Source organism: Gracilinanus agilis, chromosome 3 (assembly GCF_016433145.1).
Source record: "Gracilinanus agilis isolate LMUSP501 chromosome 3, AgileGrace, whole genome shotgun sequence".
NCBI classification, from domain to species: domain Eukaryota; kingdom Metazoa; phylum Chordata; class Mammalia; order Didelphimorphia; family Didelphidae; genus Gracilinanus; species Gracilinanus agilis.
This window is the reverse complement of record NC_058132.1, coordinates 596,353,056-596,375,068: the sequence shown is the minus strand read 5'-3', so window position 1 is coordinate 596,375,068 and position 22,013 is coordinate 596,353,056. Positions and strand designations below refer to the sequence as shown.

General features: G+C 34.4%; 1 protein-coding gene across 1 annotated transcript in view; it reads right to left on the bottom strand.

Moving 5' to 3' along the window:
- Nucleotides 1-22,013, bottom strand: part of BMPR2 (bone morphogenetic protein receptor type 2) — a 210,895-nt gene that overhangs the window by 69,661 nt on the left and 119,221 nt on the right. Inside the window, exons 2-3 of the mRNA XM_044670646.1 lie at nt 6,049-6,219; nt 5,656-5,826 (exon numbers count right to left, since the gene is read on the bottom strand). Of these exons, the coding sequence (XP_044526581.1) occupies nt 5,656-5,826; nt 6,049-6,219 (342 nt within the window). The remainder of the gene's footprint in view (nt 1-5,655; nt 5,827-6,048; nt 6,220-22,013) is intronic.

The following is a 22,013-nucleotide window of genomic DNA, read 5'->3' as shown; positions in this document are numbered from 1 at the left end:
GCAAAATGTTCCTATAGGGTAGAAATGGGAATAACTTATGAAAACTTCAGAAGGCAAATTTAGGCCTGAGCCAAAATCAACAAAGTCTTTCTGAAAAGGTATGACTCCCTTTCACTAGGACATCTTCAGGCAATGAGTGGTCTTCTCCCTTCTTCACATGCCATGTGAATCAACCTGTCAATGCCTTGAACAATGGTGACACCTCTAGAACAGATCTCTCTCTACACTTAAGTCTAATATTGCTGCTTTTCTTGCCTTTGCTCTATTCAGTAACATTTTTACCTCTTCTAAAAGCACATCTGGACTATTATGTTACTAAGTTAGGGTGGCTGTCTTACTGTTAATAGTAGAAGACAAGAGATCGCTTGCCATGTGTGATGCAGAGAGGTTCTTATTCAATATAAATTGGATTAAATAGTCTATGAGGTCTCTTCCAACTCAGAGATTGTTTGATTTTGTGATATTTTGGAACATAGAGAAGTTAATTAGGAGACATTTAATTATAACATAGCCCCCTCCAGTCTGCATTAACTTGTTACTAAATTTCATCATATTTTAGTTACTCAAAATAAACAACACTAACTTTTGTTTTTTACTTTATAGTCTACTATGAAATAAGAAGCATTTATTAAGTATCCATTATGCTTAAGGCCCTCAAATAAGAATGTTCTATTGTAGGGAAAATAACATTTAACAGATAAATATATACACAATGATTTTAGGAGGGAGAGTACACTATCAAGTAGGGGATCAGAGGCTTTCTGTTGAAGGTGGACAACCTGTGTAAAGGAAATGAAAATATCAGATGCAGTTCTGAGTATGGAAAATAGCTCATGGGTCAGTGTGGCAGGAATGCAGTGTCAAGGAAATCATGCATGGAAAGGCAGCACAGAGACATTGTTAAACTGAGGAGTTTATATTTTATCTTATAATAACATGGAGAGAGCTACTCAGGCCATCAGGATAGTAGCATGGTTAGAGTTGTACTTTAGGAAGATTATTTTGGGAGAATTGATGAGGAGAGAAACTGAAAGCAGGGAGTCTCCTTAGGAAAGCTGTGGAAATAGTCCATGGGAAAGTCAAAATCAGGACCTAAACTAGGATAGTGATTATGTGAGTAGAGAGCAGAAGGATGCCAGATATATTACTGGGTAGAACTGATAAGACTTGGCAAAAATGGAGGGTGAGATAAAGATCTAGAATGACTCTAAGATGTTAAATAATTTTACTAGAATTAAGTGTTTCCCTTAACAGAAGAAGGAAATTTAGAGAATAATGAAGTTTAGAGAAGATAATGAGTTTCATTTTGGACATATGAAGTTCAAATTGCTTATATAAGAACATTTTAATAGAAACATCTATTGGGTAGTTGGTGATGTAAGACTAGAGCAATATAATATAGATTAAAAGTTCACTATATAGAGAATTTAGTTCTTAAGAACCAATGAGATTACTGAAAGAGAGCTAAAGAAAGAGTATAGCAATGAAAGAAAAAGGAACACAGATCCTTGGGGGGTCACCCAGAGTACATAGATAAGACATAGTTGTTGGGTAGCAAAAGGATCAGTCAGACTGATAGGAGAAGAACCAGAAGAAAGCAATATCATAAGGATCAAAGGAGAGGATATGCAGGGTGTAAGGATATGTAGGGTGTAGGGATAATCAGCTATATAGAACACTAAAGAAAGGTCAAGAAGGAGAAATGAGAAACATTATTATAAGCTATGAAAATGTTCCTTTCTTAACTGAAATACTTTCATTTTTTCCCCTCTACACCTAGGCATTCATAATTTTTTCCCTTTTGGCTAAATATATAGAATTTATAATCTGAAAGTGATATTCAATGCAGGATTAAATTATTTTTATTAAGAGTAATAAGGGAACAAATATTCAATTCAATGTGAATATTAATAAGTTCACTCATACATCACTTTTCTTTTTGAAGAAAAGTACCTAATAATTGAAATAAAATTTCTGAATGAGGGCCCTAACTTTAGAGGTTTCTAGATACTGTATCTATACAAAAGAGCACATTACACAAATTCCAATTGGTAGAATTCTTGGTTTTAGATCAGAAGGTTATGGATTCTGTCAAGCATGGCTCCAAATATTCAACTGGCATGTTATGCGGTTAGGAAGAACTGCTTTAGTTTGAGTTTGTTTTTTTTAAACCCTCACTTTTTATCTTAGAATCAATATTAACTATTGGTTACAAGGCAGAAGAGATTAAGAACTAGGCAACTGGGAAGAAGCAACTTGCCCAGCGTCATATAGCTAAGAAGTATCTAAGGCCAAATTTGAATTCAGGACCTCATGTCTCTAGGCCTGGCTCTCTATCCACTGACCCACCTAGTTCCCCATGAACTGCTTTTTTTTTTAAGTTTATTACTAATAAAACTTTATTAAATATCTTAGTTATTGGATATTAATTTCAAAATCCACAGAACAAATCTGTCTGCCCGTGCCAGCTATTCATGAACTGCTTTTTGGAAAGAAAAATTAAGCCAAAATTTATATTGCATCTTGTTCTACTTGTTGCCAAAATGAAAATTAGATTCCTCATTTTTTCAAATGAAGTAAAAATGTTCCTACTCAATATACTAAATATAAAATTCAATATACCTAATATGATAAAAATGAATAACCATGGCTAAATACAAACCAATATGGGAAAATGGATACTTCTGACTGAATATTTTTAAATCAAGTTGCAGAGAAGTAATTTTTAAAATAAATGATTTGTAGCATGAATTCTGAAATCATTTGGCAGGGGTATATTTCTTTTTTGGATATAATTTTCTTAAATATCTTGAAATCTCAGAAACTCGAGTGTTTGCTTTGAATAAATTAGTCATTTAAACTGTTCCTTTCACCAGTTCAAGTATTGAAACTCAATTTTGCTTCAGAAAAGGGGTTCTTAACTGTTTTGTGTATCATAGACACTATTAGCAATCTGGAACCTTTTCAGAATTTCTTTAAATGCATAAAGTAAAATAGCTGATTATTAAAGAAATAAATTATATTAAAATAGTTATCAAAACTTAAAAAAAATTCATGCACTTCAGGTTAAGAACTTCTGGATAGAAGGTAAAAAAGTATTGCATCTCAGTTTGCCCAGTGTGTTGAGGGGGATGGGGGCGGTGGCACACTGGGTAAGAGGTGAGAAACACTGTCACAAAGGGATTATAAAAGTTGTAATATCATGGAATTTTTTATCTGTAAGGAAGCCTTTAGATCATAGAATCAAATTGCAATTTAGAGATGAAAGAACTAATATTTAGCTAGCGGTAGAATTAGCGTTAGAATGTAGCTCCCTGAATTCTAGGAACACTATTTACATGGCAAAATCCAGTTTCAGAAAATAATTTCATGTTAAGTATGAAAAAGTGAGAGCATACATTAAATGGCACTAACTTCACCTTACAGTCTAGACCAGTGATGGGCAAACTTTTTAAAGAGGGGGCCAAAGGAAAGGAAATGCTCATCTGTCAGTCTGTTTCTAAGGCAACTCTTTCGAAGTTTCATTGTATTGTATCCTACTCATTGTATTCGTCAGATTAGGAATAATGTCTCATGGCTGGATGGAACATTTCAGGGGGGCCACATTTGGCCCGAGGGCCATAGTTTGCCTATCACTGGTCTAGAGGAACAATGACCTATTTGTGCTGTAGCTGGGACATGGAGTAGTGGCTCCATTATCCAATTATCTCCTCATGCCCCACCCTTCCTACCCTACCCCCCATATCACTAAATATTAATTCTGTATTTACTTGTGTGTCCATGTTGTTCTCAATAGAAGGTAAACTTCTAGAGAGCCAGGACTAGTTTAGTCTTCTCATCTCCAGGATGGTGTTATTAAAGCACTTAGCATGATGGACTAACTTTACTTTAAGTAACACTGACTGAGTTTACTGATCACAACTAGGTTTCTGGGTAAGAAGGACATTTAGAATGGTAAATAATAAATGAAATGAAACTTTATTTAAATTGAAACTAATTCAAAACATACAAGAAAAAATTTCTACTTGATGCCTGGTATTCCTTTCTGAATTTTGCATTTCACAGCTTAAGGTATGTCCAAATAACTGCTACAGAAAGTAAAATATTTTTAATGTACTGAGAAAATTCAAAACTGAAAAATAGGCCCTGATGAAAGCCTTGAAAATACTGTTAAAAGACATAGCTCAAATCTTGCTGCTTTATCTTGTTACGCAGCAATTACCACTCAACTTGTTTTTATACATAACAATGAACATCTGATTTGAAGCAAAATAAAGTGAAATAAAAATTTATTACAATTGCACATATAGATAGACTTAAGGAGATGGCATCACTCTTGTAAACTGTAGGGAATTCTACTCCTTGTTAAATTTCCTTTAAACTAAAAGAATGTGTCTCAGTTAGAAGAAACAATTGTGAAAAAGTTTTACATAGCTCCCTACTCCCCTCCAAAAAAAATTTTCAATGATTATGTTCATTTTATTGTTTTCTTAAATGTACTAATGACTTTTGATTTTATATTAGAAATATTTCTGGTTATACGCTCCATCACTGCTTACTCCACTCCCCACAAAAACTTAAGGGGCTTCTGCCTTCTCTCTTTGCCTTCCCAACCAGAAAACAGGTATAAGGACTTCTCCGTGTCCTCAAAAAGCTATATCAAAGCCTCCAATCTAATTCAGGAATCCTGACTCAAACCTTGAGTTCTTTTAATACTTTCATCTCTAAACAGAAAAGATAAATTGGAAAAAAAAATTTTAATTTGTAATTCAATTAAAAACTGCAAAGTAAAAGAGAAAAGCACTAAAACCTCTCCAGAAATATATGGTTAAGCAATAAATTCATGAAATAAATGAATGTACCAATAGAAAAATAAATTGGGTAATACATTGTAGACACCAAAAGAGGATTCTGTATCATTTTTTCAAAACAGAAGATGAGATGAGGTGACAACTAGGGAAACTGCAAAATGATATCAAATATCTACAAAAATTTATGGAAGAAATAATGAACAGAATCAATTAAAATGATTGAATAACGATAATTACACAAATAAAACCGCAGACTAAGCCCAGAAAGCAAAAGGATTTAAAAGGCAAGGATATCAGTGGAGCATATGGGCTCTCACTACAAAACTGCCTTCTCTCTTTTTTTCAGTTGTACAATTCTCTACTGATATTCCTTATACCATTTCTTGTGAACAGTTTCTGTTTTATAACCTATTGTAGCCTGGGCATATCCAGCATACACTTCTTGAACTCTCTTTGTTCTGTTAGGATTTTATGCTCCTCTCTCATTTCTGACTTAAGTGGTAACAAAGAATTTAAACTTTACAAAAATTAACATATAGGGCAGCTGGGTAGCTCAGTGGATTGAGAGTCAGGCCTAGAGACAGGAGGTCCTGGGTTCAGATCTGACCTCAGCCACTTCCCAGCTGTGTGACCCTGGGCAAGTCACTTGACCCCCATTGCCCACCCTTACCACTCTTCCACCAAGGAGCTAATACACAGAAGTTATGGGTTTAAAAAAATGTAAAAAAAAAAAAAGAAAGAAAGAAAATTAACATATAATCTTTTCATAGTAATATAAGGAGCAAATTGCAAATTTAACTAAAAAAGATAATCTTAGGAAGTTAGATTCCAAGTTTTAACTTACTCAAAGGTGTGGTGTCTGGAGGTGGAAAGTTCTCAGTGAAGTTGACATTACATAAGTCTGTTCTGCAACAACAGAAACGGTACGTTCCATTCTGAATTGAGGGAGGGGTAGTTGTTACAACACATTCTTCAGAATGACATTCTTCAGGATCTCCAATGTGAGACCAACACCCTACAATATAACATTTATATAAAGTAGGTTAGGAGAAGAGTCAAACTTTCCAAATTTAGTGTTCACATTTGTATGGTATATACATTTAGGTTCATTTTTTCCCTAGAAAGGATTTAATTTTACCTCTGCATTTTTCTTTTCTGCAGCCAAATTCAAATAAACAATTTGTAGGCTAATACAAGATAAACAAAATCACTTAAGGTAAAAAAAAGTTTGACTTGCCTTGTTTCACGAGATTTATGTCCCCTTTGGATTTTTCCCAAAGTCCATAGCAGATGCTACCCTTTGAACATAAAACAGTGCCATTTTCATGGGATATACGACTCTCACCAATTCCTGGATCTTGCTGATATGGATCTTTAAATGCACATAACCGTTCTTGATTCTGGGAAGCTTAAAAAAAAAAAAAAGGAAATCAATGGGAAAAATAAATTCATATGTTTTTTATAAAAATTTTTCACAGCTATATGGACTTCATTTTTCTGTCCCCAACACTAGAAAACAATTGTGATAACTACTCCCTTTATTTTGTAGTATAACTTTCAAAAGCAATTGTCTATGACTAAAGCAACTTCTAAATTTTATTTTCTTCCCACTAATAAACAGACAACACCAGACCTTCAAAAAATTAACTATCTATTCTACCCCATACCAGCCAAAAGAAAAAAATGAATAATATTTCCTTAATTTAATAATGTTGTTACCTGGAAAAAAGCTGACACTAGATGACCTTTGGATAATCTCTTATATCAGTTTGCACATATACATGCCTAAAACCAGACAGAAAATATTTTCCCAGTAGTTGAGAAATCACAATGTTGAGATCTTACTGATTTTCAAAGAATTTTTTAAAAAATGCATACTCCTTCCCAATCAGACTATAATTTTCACATCCTCTGGTGCTTACAATACATATATGTCATACAAATGCTCTAAGAATAATGAGTAACTTACAAGACCTAGAAAGAGCAAAATTTTAGTATCTAGATAAATGAATATCTCTGGAAAGAGCTGTGAACAGAGCAAACTGGCCAGAACGCTCCAACCCTTTTTCACCCTAGCAACAACTTGTAGTCTTCCTCTCTCGGCAAGGTACAGTCTGAGGCACAAGCCAGGCTGAAGTCATGGGTACAGCTACTATTTATTGTAGTATTCATGATTTTCTTAACCATTTATCATGTATAAAACTGTAACCATTTTTATTAGTTCCTATCTTCGAAAAAATTACAGTGAATGAAGCTTTTGAGTATTATGCTTCAAACCCCGTTTTCCCAATAAGTGCAGTGATTTTTCTTGTGTAGCTTCATTGTGTAGCTTTTTGAGAATGTATGTATCATAGAGTAGAATTGACTGCAGTCCTTTTCTAATACGAGAAAAATACAGGTAAGATATTGATATATCACAGTCTATCTGACCTTGGGGCAATGGAGATTAGAAGTCTCTAAGAACTTTGTAATTCCAATATATGGTGGTGGTGGTGAGGAATCCTTCTGTAGTTCTGAAGGGTAATGTCCAGGAAAGAATTCAAGTACATATCACAGCCACCAAGAGACTGACAAATCATCCAGATAAAACTTTTCCACTGGGATTGAGGTTTGCCTCCAAACAGTAGATAAAGGGTAACAAAATAGGATTTTAATAGAAGTTACACAAATAAGCCATTCATCATATATTTGAACTGGATTAGAAATCTGAATTAAGAATGTGAAGTAAGACAATCTGAAATTATACTAACCTTTCATGCATACTTATATTTTTATTAGACATTTTTCTCTAATGCTTTCCCTATAAACAATTATATGAAAAAAACTTAATGCTAAGATTTAAAACATTCTTTTTTGATGAGCTTATATTTTCCTGAAAACCCTGATTGATTCTTCAATTTTCATTTTAAATTATCTACATTTATCCTCCTCATTCCCTTCTATTTAGAATTCATTCGAGTATTTATCTTAACATTATATATTTTCCTCACAAACTGATTTAATGATCATAACTATTCCTACCACCTACTGGGACTTTTAAATTATTCTCCACTACAAAACTATTTTTCTCTTTTCTGGACTTTTCACCCCTAATTCAAATGCATTATGAATATTAAGCACAATAATATCTCATATGTAATCTTCATGGATGATATTGGGCTTATATTAAGCTCAAAAACATTGCAGAAGCTCCTAAAAATAATGTGAATGCTTCAAAAGCATCTAGCTTCATCATCTACACTGGGAAAACATTGTAATGTAGGTAGTAGCAGTAGCAGGAAGGGGTAAATATGTATAGCTTATTAAAGGCCAAACTGGCTTAAATATAAAGTTAGAAAATAAGGCATGGTTTACTAGTTCATATATTTTTGGAAGTACCTGCAAACAATTTGGGAAACTAACTCTTCTTTTAAAATAGAAATATTTCAAAGTAATTAAAATATTTGTGAAATCCTTTGATGAACTAAAGGAATGTTTCATTCAAAAGTAAAATTTTAGTCATGTGTAAAAAGTGGTGTTGATTACATAAAGTTTAAAAAGAATATTAAGAATTATCAATAAAACACTACAGAAGGGATAAAGTCACAACCAAAAAAGGAAGGTAGCAGATACTTTAAATTTAACCACAATGACAGATAAATCAAATAGATGCATGAATTATATTGCAAATTTCTTGAGGTCTAGAATTGTGTCTGATTCACTTTTTGTCACATATAGAAGCATTTCTTGTTTTTCACAAGAAACATAGTGTTCAACTATTTTGCATCATTTAAGTGTTAAAAAATGCAGATGAAAGTTAAGGCTTTTTTATAGCTTTTAAAATGAACATTGGACTACTGTGCTGAAAGGAATAATGAACTGAGGAATTCCATGTGCACTGGAAAGACCTCCAGGAATTGATGAAGAGTGAAAGGAGCAGATCCAGGAGAACATTGTACACAGAGACTGATACACTGAGGCACAATTGAATATAATAGACTTCTCTACTAGCAACAATGCAATGACCCAGGACAATTCTGAGGGACTTGTGAGAAAGAACACTATCCACATCCAGAGAAAGAACTGTGGGAGCAGAAACACAGAAGAAAAACATAGGATCAATCATGTGGTTTGATGGGGATATGTTTGGGGAAGTTGACTTTAAATGATCACGCTACTGCAAATAGTAATAATATGGAAATGGGTTTTGAATAATGATACACATAAAACCCAGTGAAATTGCTCATTGGCTCTGAGAGGGAAGGGGAAGGGGAGGGAAAGAACATGAATCATGGAACCATGAAAAAATATTCTAAATTAATAAAATAAAATAAAATAAAATAAAATAAAATAAAACAAAATGAACACTGAGAAATGAAATGTAAAAATGAACCAACATTTTATCCTGGACTTCCTTTAAATGTATATATTTAGCTAAGTCACTGAGATAAAGGGGTCACAGTTTCTGCTTGCACATGCCAAGAAGAACAGTTCCTGTCAGTCATAAGAAGCAGTTTCATTGGAAGGAACAGATGCCTCAGGTCTAGAATACCCAGCTGTCTTTTATTCTCCACACCATGACATGGGGCTACTAAGAAAATAACATGTGAGAGATGGCACTAAATGAACATGCTAGAACTAGAATTAACTGTTAGCTGTGAAGAGAAATCAAATTCATCTCTACAAATAATTAATAATGTGCTTTGTCTTAAAAAAGGAAAGATGGAAAAAATCATCTATTCATTTGTTCTCAGAATAATCTTTCTAGATTTTTTCTTATGAGGAAAAGGGAAAGGGAAGAAATAGTTATATTGTATCTGTTCTATTTCCTGATCTGTGTCAAGAACTTTTTACAAATATCATCTCATTTGATTTCTACAACAATTCTGCAAAAGAGGTGATGTTTTACATTTTACATTCCTCGTGTTACAAATGAGGAAACAGAGGCTGAGAAGATAAGAGACTTTTCTAGGATTGCATAGCTATTGAGTGTCTGAGGCTGAATTTGAATTCAGATCTGGACTCCAGGCCCAGCATTTTACCTACTGTGTCACCTTTATAATCAGTATAAAGCTTCCTCTGTAATCAGTTTCATTAGCATTAAGAACTGAGAAAATTGTTTTTTTTTCTAAAGTTGATGTATTGCAAAGCTTCCTGTAATTATTCATTATGAAAAATTTAATTATTTAACTGACATGGAAACTAGTATTGTCTTATATATTTCCTAAGGTGCTTAAAAGTAAGAAAGATGAACAGCAGAAAATAGTTCCTAGTGATTTTGGTCACCCTCAGTCCATTAAAATATGGACTTTATAGTAAAGTCATTACTAGTGAAAAGATGTTTTCTGAGCAATTAGAAATTACATAAAGACAGTAAAATGAATATTCACACTTTTTACCCATAGAGGTATATAAGGAGTTTAAACTTTTTAAAAAGATACACCAAAAAAATTCATTGCCATTTTTTTTGAAACAGTAAAAAATTAGAAATAAAATTAACCATCAACTGGGGAAAGGTTCTTTTTGGGGGGAGGGGAATAAAAACTGTGATTTATGATTCTAATGTTATATTTTTACTATAGTTTTTAAATATAAATATAAATATAAGAGAAGCCTGGTAAGATTTATGTGAACCTGGTTTCAAAATAGGGATATAACCATTAACCCTCTCCCAGTCTTTGCAAAGGTAGAAGACTATGAATCTGAATATTGCTTTTACTGTCAGTGTGCATTGATGTATTGATTAGTTTTATTGTTTTTTTCCCCTTCTCTCTTTACATATTCTTTAAAGGGATTGCTTTCTTGGTGGGGAAGCACAAAAGGATATGCTGGAAAATTAATATGATATAAAAACAAATGATACAAATAAAATAGTTTTAAAAGATGCTTCCTCAAAACCCCTCCTTATCTCACAATCCATTGACACCTCCATTATTTTTACTTTATTCCAGTCTCCAAAATTTGGTCATTCTGTTCAGTAAGGCCAACCTCTTTACATATACCCTTGATTCTATCTCTTCCCATCTTCTTCATCTGATTGCCCCTCTTTATCATGCCCTGACTCTCTAACCTCCAATTTCTCCCAACCAAGCCCATTAAATTTCCCTCATCTCCCCATGGAGTTCTCATGTACCTTGAGGGTGTTGGGGAACCTCTTTTTCCTACCATATTTTGAGCCTTATAGCTAACGTTTCCCCATTTTAAGGACCTAGTGACTAGCATATAATTCCATTTAATCACTTGACTTCAGACTAACTTTTGTGAAAGGATAATTACCTCAAAGTGATAGCAAACATAGAAACATTTTCTCCCAATATCTCAGGGTCTTAATTCCCTCTATTCTTCCTCTATTGGTTTTAAGTTTAGTGTGTTGTCTGCAGAACAGCCCAGATGAACTGGGTGCAACACTTAGCCTGGATTCCTGGACCCCTCAAGTTCTCTGTGGCTTCTACTCTAGGTTCTACACTACTGATTCTACTTCCTGCATCTGGATCAAAAAAATACTAAGGAAAAGGTCAAACACATTAGCCCAGTTCTTAGTATTCCTATGGTCTTAGAAGGAAAGGAGGCTATAACTTCTCCTCCCCACTATGAGTAAAGAAGTCACCTCCTCTTCAGAATAGAAGAGTGTATAAAATCCCAACTGGTCCTCAGTTAGGACATTTTGAAGAAGCCAATCATTATGAGAATGCAGCCAATGGAAAAAGGTCCCTTACAACCACCTTGTGGGTCAGCATGGAATGCCAAGTATTGACCAGTACACATGATTCTTCCGGAAGCAGGTTTCTATTGTCTTCCATATGGATGATGCCATCTTAGCAAACAGATGGTATCTGTACATGTATCAAAACTGTGTCATACACCTATTTCCTACTTACCCCCCAATCACCCTTATCTTGTGATCCCAGATGTTTAAGCAAAGCGAACACAAAACAACAGGATAGAATTGGATATTGTCACAAACTACACACATAGGCCCCATACTCCATTAATCAGAGCTTGGAACATGAAGTGCAAAGCAATGAATTCCTAATTCCTGCTAAGAAATTCCCTTAAATTTTCTTGTCTTATAGCATACAAGTAAGGGTTGCACTCCTTGTGACTTTGGGTGGGTCCTCTGATGAGACTTAAGAAAGTATGACATATATATCAGATGGCTTACTGCCTCAGGGAGGGGAGAAGAGTATGAAGAAGAGTCTGAAGGAAGGAGAGTATTTGGAAATCAAAAAAAATTTTAATGAATACCTAAAAATTATTTCACAAGTAATTATGGAAAACTAAAATATTATTTCTTGGAAAAGAAAGTATGATATAGCCCAAAGATGTCATCAAGGCATTAGAGTATTGTCTATTCCCAATGTGTATTCAAGGTATATGAAGACTCATCAATGTGAATATTCCATCTAACAATGCAGATCCAAACCTACAATGCCTGCCTGACCTACAAAATTTAGGCTCATGGTTTTCCCATAAGTTTGCCCCAAAAGACCCACCTACTGTGCTTGGTAGTTTTGTTCTCTTGACATCCTAGGAACAGCACTTTAACATATGATATTTCCATCAGTTCCTCCTTGCTCTTGCCATCTTCTTTATCAAGCTGTCATTTCTTAAACTACATCCTTCCTGCTGGCTATTCTTTATAATCTCTCATCTATGATATATTGCAGCTTGTTCATGTGCTAGTTTCTCCACTGAAAGTAAACCTCAACTCCAGGTCTTCACAGGCTGTCATATTCCATGACTCACAGACATAAAAGATAACTGAAAGACTTTTGGTAGATAAATGTGTAGAAGATACTTCATCCTGTTCTTATGTCAAAAATAAGGAAGCCTGGTGTTATAAATGAGAGCTATCGTGAGAAGAACATTCTAAACTGGAGACCTATCTCTGACTGTGATTTCGTTACTTAACATCTCCAAGTCAGTTTCTTCATCCATAAAATGCAGATAGTGATATTATATACAGTACGGAATTGTTGTGATGATGCCTGCTCCTGCCCCTGACACCTAGTTTATTTACTGTTATAGGCTTCTGTTTGGTCTCTAGCCTCAAGTCTTTCTTTATTCAAATCATCCTCCCACTCAGCTGTCAAAATGATCTTCCTAAAGCATAGGTTAATCATGTCATTTCCTCACTCAATAAATTGCAGTGTTACCTTATTAACAAATATATATATATATATATATATAAATTACTTTATATTATAAATATGAATTTACAACCTAGCCCTTTTCGGTCTTATACTTTCCTTCCCTCCACAAACTCTATAAGCTGATCTCACTGGCCTCCTTTTTACACAAGACATTCCATCTCTGAAATCTCTGCATTTTCAATGGCTACCCCCATGACATTTAACACTCTCCTACTTTACCTCTATACCTCCTGGCTTCCTTCAAATCTCAGCTAAAATCCCACTTTCTGCAAGTAACCTTTCCTAGGATACGTTACTTATCTTCACTCTAAGGTTACTTCCAATTTACCCTGCAAATAATTCATATGTAGTTGTTTGCCATTAAAATGTAAACTTATTGGGGGCAGTGACTTTCTTCATATCTCTGGTGCACAGGGTCTGGCATATAGTAGGTCTTTAATAAAGGTAGACTGAGGACTCATTTGAAAGGTGATTTGCAAACCTTAAACCAGTATGGAAATATAAATTGTTCATATTTAATTCATATTCAGATTTAATATGAAATTAATTCCTAAGAATTAGAATATGACAAATCCAACTCTTAAACCAAAAGAGAGTCTGATAGTGTTTAAAGTTATGGTTTAAGGCTAGAATTAGAGTGCTTTCAGAAACTAAAAGAATATTTCACATAAATAAATAGTCTTGATACATGTATGAAAGGGTTAAAACACCAAGTCACTTGATCCTAAAGAATAGTCTAAAGACTAGAAAAGTCTAAAGATTGTGTTTAACTATTATCACCCATAAAACTATTGAGGCTATTGCCTCTCTCCTCCCTAAATATGATTTTTCAAATTTCATGGAAAAAGAAACAAGATTTCAGAGAAATTGACTCACCCAGACTCAGAAAACCTAATACCCAAACTTCTGATTTCATACTCAATACTTTGGTCTTTATATTTCATGCACTTCCTTAGTCCAATGAAAGACAATCAATCCAATTAATATCCAATGTAGAATTCTAAGGCTTCTTTTGAAATGTTCATTTTTTTAGGGAGAAAGAACTTAGTAAACTACTTATGTTCCCATTTGTTGGTACTTCAATCAACAAAAACATTTATTAGTGCATACTATGTGCCAGGATCTATGCCAGGCGCTAATAAGCTTATAGTCTATCCAGACTGACTTATGCAAATATATATTTTTTAAAAGATAAGTAATTTTTCAAGGGATCAAGAAATCATGGAGAAGGTAGCATTTTGGTTTAGCTTTGCAGTAAACTAGGGATGCTAAGAGACAGATATGAGGAGGGAATGTGATCTAGGCATGAGGGACACTCAGTGCGAAGTTATAGAGAAAAGAAATAGATTGCTCTGTAAGAAACAAAAACAATCAAGTGGGCTAAACTGTATAGTTTGTGATGGAGGTTAAAAGGCTACATAGAAAGAAGAGCTGGAGCCACAATGTGAGGAATTTTAAACATCAGAGGAGTTTTTGTGTGATTCTAGAGATACTAGTTATCAAGAAGGAGATGGAATATAATTCAACTTGTGTTTTAGAAATATTGATTTGACAGCTGTGTAGAAGATACTTTGAACAGAGAAGACTTGAGGAAGGAAACCAATTAGGAAACTCTAACAAAAGTCCAGGTAAGGAGGTAGCTAGGTCCAGACACTAGAGATCCTGGGTTCAAATATGGATGCAGATACTTTCTAGCTATTTGACTCTGGATAAGTCACTTAACCCTCTCCCTTACTGCTTTTCTGCCTTGGAACCAATACTTAGTACTAAGTCTAAGACAGGAAAAAAAAGTCCAATCAAAACTGGACCCATGATAAAACCAGTGGAAATGTGTGTCGGCCAAGGGTGGGGGGAATTCGGGGGGGTGAAGGGGAAAGTAGGAGCATGAATCATGTAACCATGTTAAAAATGAATATTAATAAATGTTTAAAATTTTAAAAAAAGATAATGAACTAAGGTGAAGAAAGAGCAGGGATCTTATGGAATAGATATTGTGGAGGTAGAATCAAGAATTAGCAACTGATGGAAGATGTGCAGTGAGAAGAAATGAGGAGTTGAGAATAACTATAAGATTGTTAAGTGGGTCACTTGAAGGTTAGTAGTACCTTCAACAGAAGTAAGGAAGTTCAGGAGAGATGTAAGTTTGGGAGAAAAGGTTTTAGTTTGTTATTATTTCAGATGTGTTGAGTTTGAGTTGTCTATGAAATTTCGACTTCAAAATGCTCAAGTTATTTGGTGATATGGGACAATAGCTGGATATAAAGATCTGAGAGTCATATATGTGGCACAACAACAACAAAAGAGTGAATATTACTGAAATTAGAGACAGGAAATAGATAAAATCCTTAATTTTAAAAAAGTCTAATGAACTAGAATGTTAGGAAAGCACTAGAAAGAGAGTTTATGTAATCAAAAGAAAAGGTTTAAAGCACTGCTTTTGGTGAAGATAGTGCTAAAACAACCATTTATTTAGCAGAGTCTCTAGGCTAGCCTAAATAATCTCTAAGATCACTTCTAGCTCTTAAAATTCTACATTTCTGAGGGACAAGGGAAACAAAAGTTATTTTATTTTCTTAATGCATTATTAAGAAACAGTTTTTCATTTTCAAGACACAAGATGTGAGGACTTATAAATATTTTAAACGGAAAAAAACCAAGTAACTCCATAAAAAGTCCTAATGAATCTCATTAAAGTGCTCCAGAACCTACTGATAACCAATTTATACACTAAAAGAGATTTGGCAGAAACAAATTTCAGAGTCATAAACAAAAGGTGAATAGTGGACCACACAGACAAATTATCAATTGGAATGATCCTCAGATTGTCATACTGAGATACAACATATTTTTTTTTTTAGTAAGACACAATGAAATTTGGATAAAAAGGTAAAATAGTGAAGAGTTGGTTATCATTCTCTTCAAACCTGATAGAAGAAAAGGAAGAAAGATTGACCCAAAAATGCAAAGATTAAATGCTGAATTTGGCTGGGGTCCATTAGGAATAATTTGGCATTTGCTACTTTTAGCTAAGACACAAAATTGAAAGGATAAATAGTTTTTGAATGGTTCTTCATGGTACTGGCAGCCCTTATTTCAAGCTTTAAGAAGAAACATTACAATAAAATTTAAAGTCCTTAATCTGGCTCCAGCCTCCCTTTCTAGGCTGATGACATATTTCCCTTCACACACTTCATGCTCTAGCCAAATTGACCTACTTGTTATTCCCCATAGGAAATCATCTCGTTTGTGATCTCTGAATCTTTGCAAGGTCTATCCCTCGTGCCTTGGAATACTCTTCATTTGCAACCTCTTGCTCTCTTCAAGAGTCTGCTTAAGTACTATCTACTTCAAGAGCCTCAAATTACTGTGCATTTATTATGTAAATATCTTATATTTACTTCTATATGAACACAGAGACTGTTCCCTAGAAAAGTGTAAGTTCCTTGGAAGCACATATTATATCACTTTTATGGCAGCACTTCTATTACTTCTGCTGCTGCTGCTGCTACTACTACTACTACATCTATGCTGCATAACACAGAGTAGGAATAAAAATTTATTGATTAACTACTGTCTTGGGGCAATATACTATAGAGAAAATTATAAGATATTTTGGTAATAATATTTTCTGTAACAAGGGACAACACTCTACATGCCCCCCCTCCTAAATTCTTCATTAGTTTAATTTCAGAAACCTTATCATTTCAATCAGAGAAGTCTGAATTTACTGTACTAGAAAATAGGGAGGCATTAAAGAGTTCCATTGATAAGAGCAATACAATGAAATCTTATTAAAACAGGGAGACTTCAGGAGAGGAGGGGAAATCCAGAAGAAAAACACTTTGATATGGATGCCTTAGAATCACAAGAGTAGGGACCCTGTGTTAAATCCAGACACCTTGGTTCCAGTCTCAAATTTGCCCCTTAATAGCTATGGGACCTTGGACAAGTCCTATAACCACTCTAAATCAGTTTTACAACTGTCCTTTTGAGATAACAGCTATTTACACCTTGCGGGATTATGAAGAAAATGCTTTGTAAACTACTTTGTAAATGCTTTGTATACACTCTCTGATTTCTTTTTACCAGGTGCCAAATTGATGATCCAGAAACCAAGCCCTGGGGGACTTCACCTTTTCAAGCCTGAGACTCCTGCCTTGGGACCCATTGTCCTGATAAGTGTTTGCCTCAGTCATTCACTACTTCCAGGCCAGGGCTCCACTATGCTGCTTCTCACCAACTACTTTATTTTTCTTCCCTTTTTCAAGTTCTGGGACCACAATCAAATCAACCATGCCTGAAACTTTAAAAATCAGAATCTCTTTCCCTGATCACTATTCTCTAAGTGCTCTTTTCCTTTATCAGAATGTAAGTTCCTTGGAGGCAGGGGCTCTCACTTTTGTATTTGTTTTTTTCAGTGCTTGGCACAGTGTTGAACAGATGATAAATGTTCAGGAAATGCTTTTTTGTTCATACAAATTCTTACAAAACAACAATTAATTATTGAGTGCCTACTTAGTGCTGGTTTCTGCTCTCAGGATACTTTCAACTTTGTCACAAAAACAAAATTATACAGAAAAGCACAGAACTAGGTGATAAATTATATAATTCAGATCAATGCCACAGGTAATAAGAAGAGAAAATCAAGAAGACAGGTACAAACAAAATAAGTCTTCTCAAGAAAATGGTGACATTTGACTTGTACATAAAAGGATGGAAAACTCAGGGAACAGCATAATTAAAGTCATGGAGGCAGAAATAAGCAAATCATGGCTGCTTTATGTCACCAAAAAAAAAGTAAGGCTCTTCCCTCTCCCCTTATCTCATATCACTGTGACATGTTCCCCCACTACCTCCTCCTTCACTGATCTCCACGGAAGAGATAGCCCTTCTCCTTGCCAAGGCTAATCCCTTTACTTCAGCATTTGATCATATTTGTTCCCATTTGCTCCAATATACTGCTCCCAATGAAATCCTCATGCATTCTCTTACTGTCAATTACTCCCTATCTCCTGATGCTACTGCCTACAGACATATCCATATCTACTCCATCATTTAAAAGCCCCTAATTTGATCTTGCTATTCCTGCTAGCAATTGTTCTATAAAATGATGTTCTATATCTTCCTTAACAGATAAACTCTTTGAGAAAGCCCTCAATATGATTCTTCTACTTTCTCTCCTCTCACCGAGAAATGACACTTTTTGTGTCAAAATGAATATGATAACTACACACACATCTCTATGAAGCACATATATATTACAATAATAACATAAATCACTTTATAGTTGTAGGTTTTACTCTCCAAAAGGTTCAATGAAAAGTAACCTATTCTCCATCATCTGAAGACATTCTTATGTTATTATAAACTTGAATTTTGATGCTACATTGGTGCTTATCTTTAAGTTAGATAGAATAAAAAAGAGCTTCTTAATTTTCTGAAATATCACTGTGTGTGTGTAACATTACACAGCATGGCATACTACACCATAACAACGCTGACTGCCATGACAAATTCAGCAAATATTTATTAATTGTCTAGTATGTACAGAGCACTTGAAGAGATTAAAAGGTTAACTAATACACTTCTATCTTTATGTGCTTTAGAGGTTAGTACATGGAAAAGATCCAAACTCAAATAACTATAAAATTCAACATTACACAATAAGTACATTATTTTAGATTGGATCCATGATTTCACTGGTATAGAGAACTCCCAGTGAAGAAATTCCCTCTGCCAAAGTCAAATAACATCTGCTAAAACACTTATTGTCTTGGAAAGCTATTTGGGGGCAGTTAAAAGGTTATTCAATTGGTAAGGATCACAGTCTGTTGAGGTTGTGGTTGTGTGTTGTGACTTGAAGCCAGGTCATCCTGCCACAAAGGCCTATTCACTATCCACTACACTAATATGTATTATTCAATATTACAAAACAAATTACTTATATGAGATTCTAGTGATTAAGTTGTTATTGATCAAGGGTTCAAGGTGTAATGGTTAAAAATTAATGGTTTGACTGAAATTATATGAAATTATGTGGTCACCAGTATTTATTATATCTTGGCTTGAGTCAGAAATTTATTTACAAATATTTACAAAACAGAGAGGAAACAATAAAGTAGAGAAATGTGAAGGAGATACAGAAGTTATCTACCCTATCTTAATCATTAGCCCTCAACCAGGAAGGCCAGTAGTGAGTAACCACAACTCCCATCTAGTTCAAGCTTTTGTTGTTTCAATCCAAAAGTGGACAAAGGAGAGTTAATCCTGTTTTCACAATTAGTGAGGTATTAAGTAGGGGTATTTAACTAAGTGTTAACTCAAAATAGACAAAAGGAATAAAGAATTCCCTTTTACAAGTGTAAACTCAGAAAAGAGAACAAAGAATTCCCTTTCCCGAAGGAAAGACCTAGGTAAGAAGTGGCATCTGAAATGTGCCTTGAAAGAGTGGGAATCCAACAGACTAAGAAAGAAAAAGAAGTCAATCTGGGGATAGGGAGGAATACAAGCAAAAGGTAGGATGTCTGATGTGTTTGGGTGACAAAGTAGACTAAAAAAGAAGTCTTTGAGACCTTTTCAACCTAGCACCAACCTTTCCTCCAAATGTACATGTTTGGTGCCAAATCATGTCCATCTCTCTTTAAAAGCAAAACAATTCTTTTTATTCCAGTAATTTTATTTTAGTTTAAAAGCATATTTATCCTTTGCCTGGATTATTACAACTTTCTTCACTCTAGATTCTTTGTAGTTATTACTGTATCCTCAACCTAGTCAAATCTTAAAATAATCAGTATTGTCAATCTGTCTATTATTCAGGCCACACGGCACTTCTGAAATCTTATTGCAGATTCTCATTTACAGGATCCATGATCTCTATTTAAAATCCTGGATTCTAAAGCTAGACAATCCAAGCTACTTCAATTCTCTAAGATCCTACTACATTTCTCTGAAATGATCTTGACTCAAATGAAGCATAAAGGTTCTGGAAAAAGTTTGAACAAGAAAGACCTCTATAACTCTAAAAAGTTGAAGCATGTTTGGGAATGGCTGAACAAATTGTGGTATCTGTTGGTGATGGGATACTATTGTGCTGAAAGGAATAAAGAACTGGAGGAATTCCATGTGAACTGGAATGACCTCCAGAAACTGATGCAGTAAAGGGAACAGATCCAGGAGAACATTGTACACAGAGACTGATACATTGTGGTACAACAGAGCATAACAGACTTCTCTACTACCAGCAATGCAAGGATCCAGAGCAAGGCTGAGGGACTTATGAGAAAGAAAACTAGCCACATTCAGAGGAAGAACTGTGGGAGGAGAAACACAGAAGAAAAACAACTGCTTGAACACGTGGGCTGATGGGGATATTATTGGGGATGTAGACACTAAATGATAACTTTAATCCAACTATCAATAATATGGAATTAGGTCTTAATCAATGATACACGTAAAACCCAGTGAAATTGTGCGTTGGCTTAAGGGGGTTTAGGGGACTTGGAGGAGAGGGAAAGCACATGAAACATGTAACTATGGAAAAATATACAAAAAAAAAAGTTGAAGCATGGACAAAAGGAAATCTGAGTCTCAGAGCAAACCTATAACATTAGGAAGAAAAACAGAGGGAATTTTTCAGTGTGTCTCAAGTTAAGTATCTGTTTACAATTTCTTGCTAGGTCATGAAAATACTTGGTCATAACTGTATAGGCAGATAAAGGAACAATATAAGAATGGAAGAGGAGAAATATAAAACATGTAGATTTTAGGGTCATAAGCAGTTTGGTTTTTTAAAATCTGGTTTATCAGATCACGTTACATATCTAAAATATTTTCTAGATGTTATAAGAAAATGAAAATATAATATTCCTTTGCTAGAAGAATTTTTAACTCCATGAGATAAAGATAATCACAAAAGAGAAAACAAATAATCTTGATTATATGAATTTGAAAAACTTTTACAAGAACAAAATCAATTTAGCTAAGATATGAGATTCTTGACAGAGGGGAAAAAAGCAAATATATGGAATAAGGTTCTGAAAGGCAAGCTATATGAGAAATCTTTAAAGTATGATCAGAACAAGAATAATTCATCTATGAATAAGTGGTCAAAGCATATTAACAGGCCTCAAAATAGGAATTGCAAAACTATTAACCATATGAAAAACTGCTTCAATTCTTCAGTGTGAGAAATATAAATCAAAACAACTGAGGTTTCACCTCACATACAGCTAATTAACAAAGAGGTCAAAAGCTAGTAATAGCAGTATTAACAGAACTGCCAAGTGTTCTAATCAGTTTGGAAAGCACATTGGATTATGCTTTAAAAAATAATTTACACTTATGACAGGGAATGCTATCCACCTCCAGAAAAAGAATTGTTGAAATCATCTTTATGGTTTTATTTGGGGGTTTTGGTTATATATGAGTTTGCTCTTACAACAAGGAAATGTATTATACAAGACAATAAAAAATAAATAAATTAGTGAAAGATACTAATAACTTACCATGTCTTAAACCTTTGATGCAAATTCTATTGGCAGGCATAAACTCATACCATGGAGGTCAGAGAGAAAAAGAAACAACCAATACTCACCAAAGTATCAATACCAACACTTTTTGAGGTAACAAAGAACTGGAAATAATGTAGGTATCCATCAACTAACTGAAGGACCAAATAAATTGTAGTACATGAATATAATGTAATGTTACGTTATGTTATGAGCTGTTAAATTATAAATATGGGACTTTTGGCCTAAATGGTTGACTGTCTGACTAGGGAAAGAATATTCAACTCCCACAACATTTATATCAGCAAACCACCTTAAATTAGCAGAAGACTAAATAATAACTAAGAAATTTATTAAAAGACTGCTAAAAGTGACTTCTTATAATTAAAACTTCATAAAAAGTAAGTCAGAAGGGGCAGCTGGGTAGCTCAGTGGATTGAGAGCCAGGCCTAGAGACGGGAGGTCCTACGTTCAAATCTGGCCTCAGACACTTCCCAGCTGTGTGACCCTGGGCAAGTCACTTGACCCCCATTGCCTACCCTTACCACTCTTCCACCTATAAG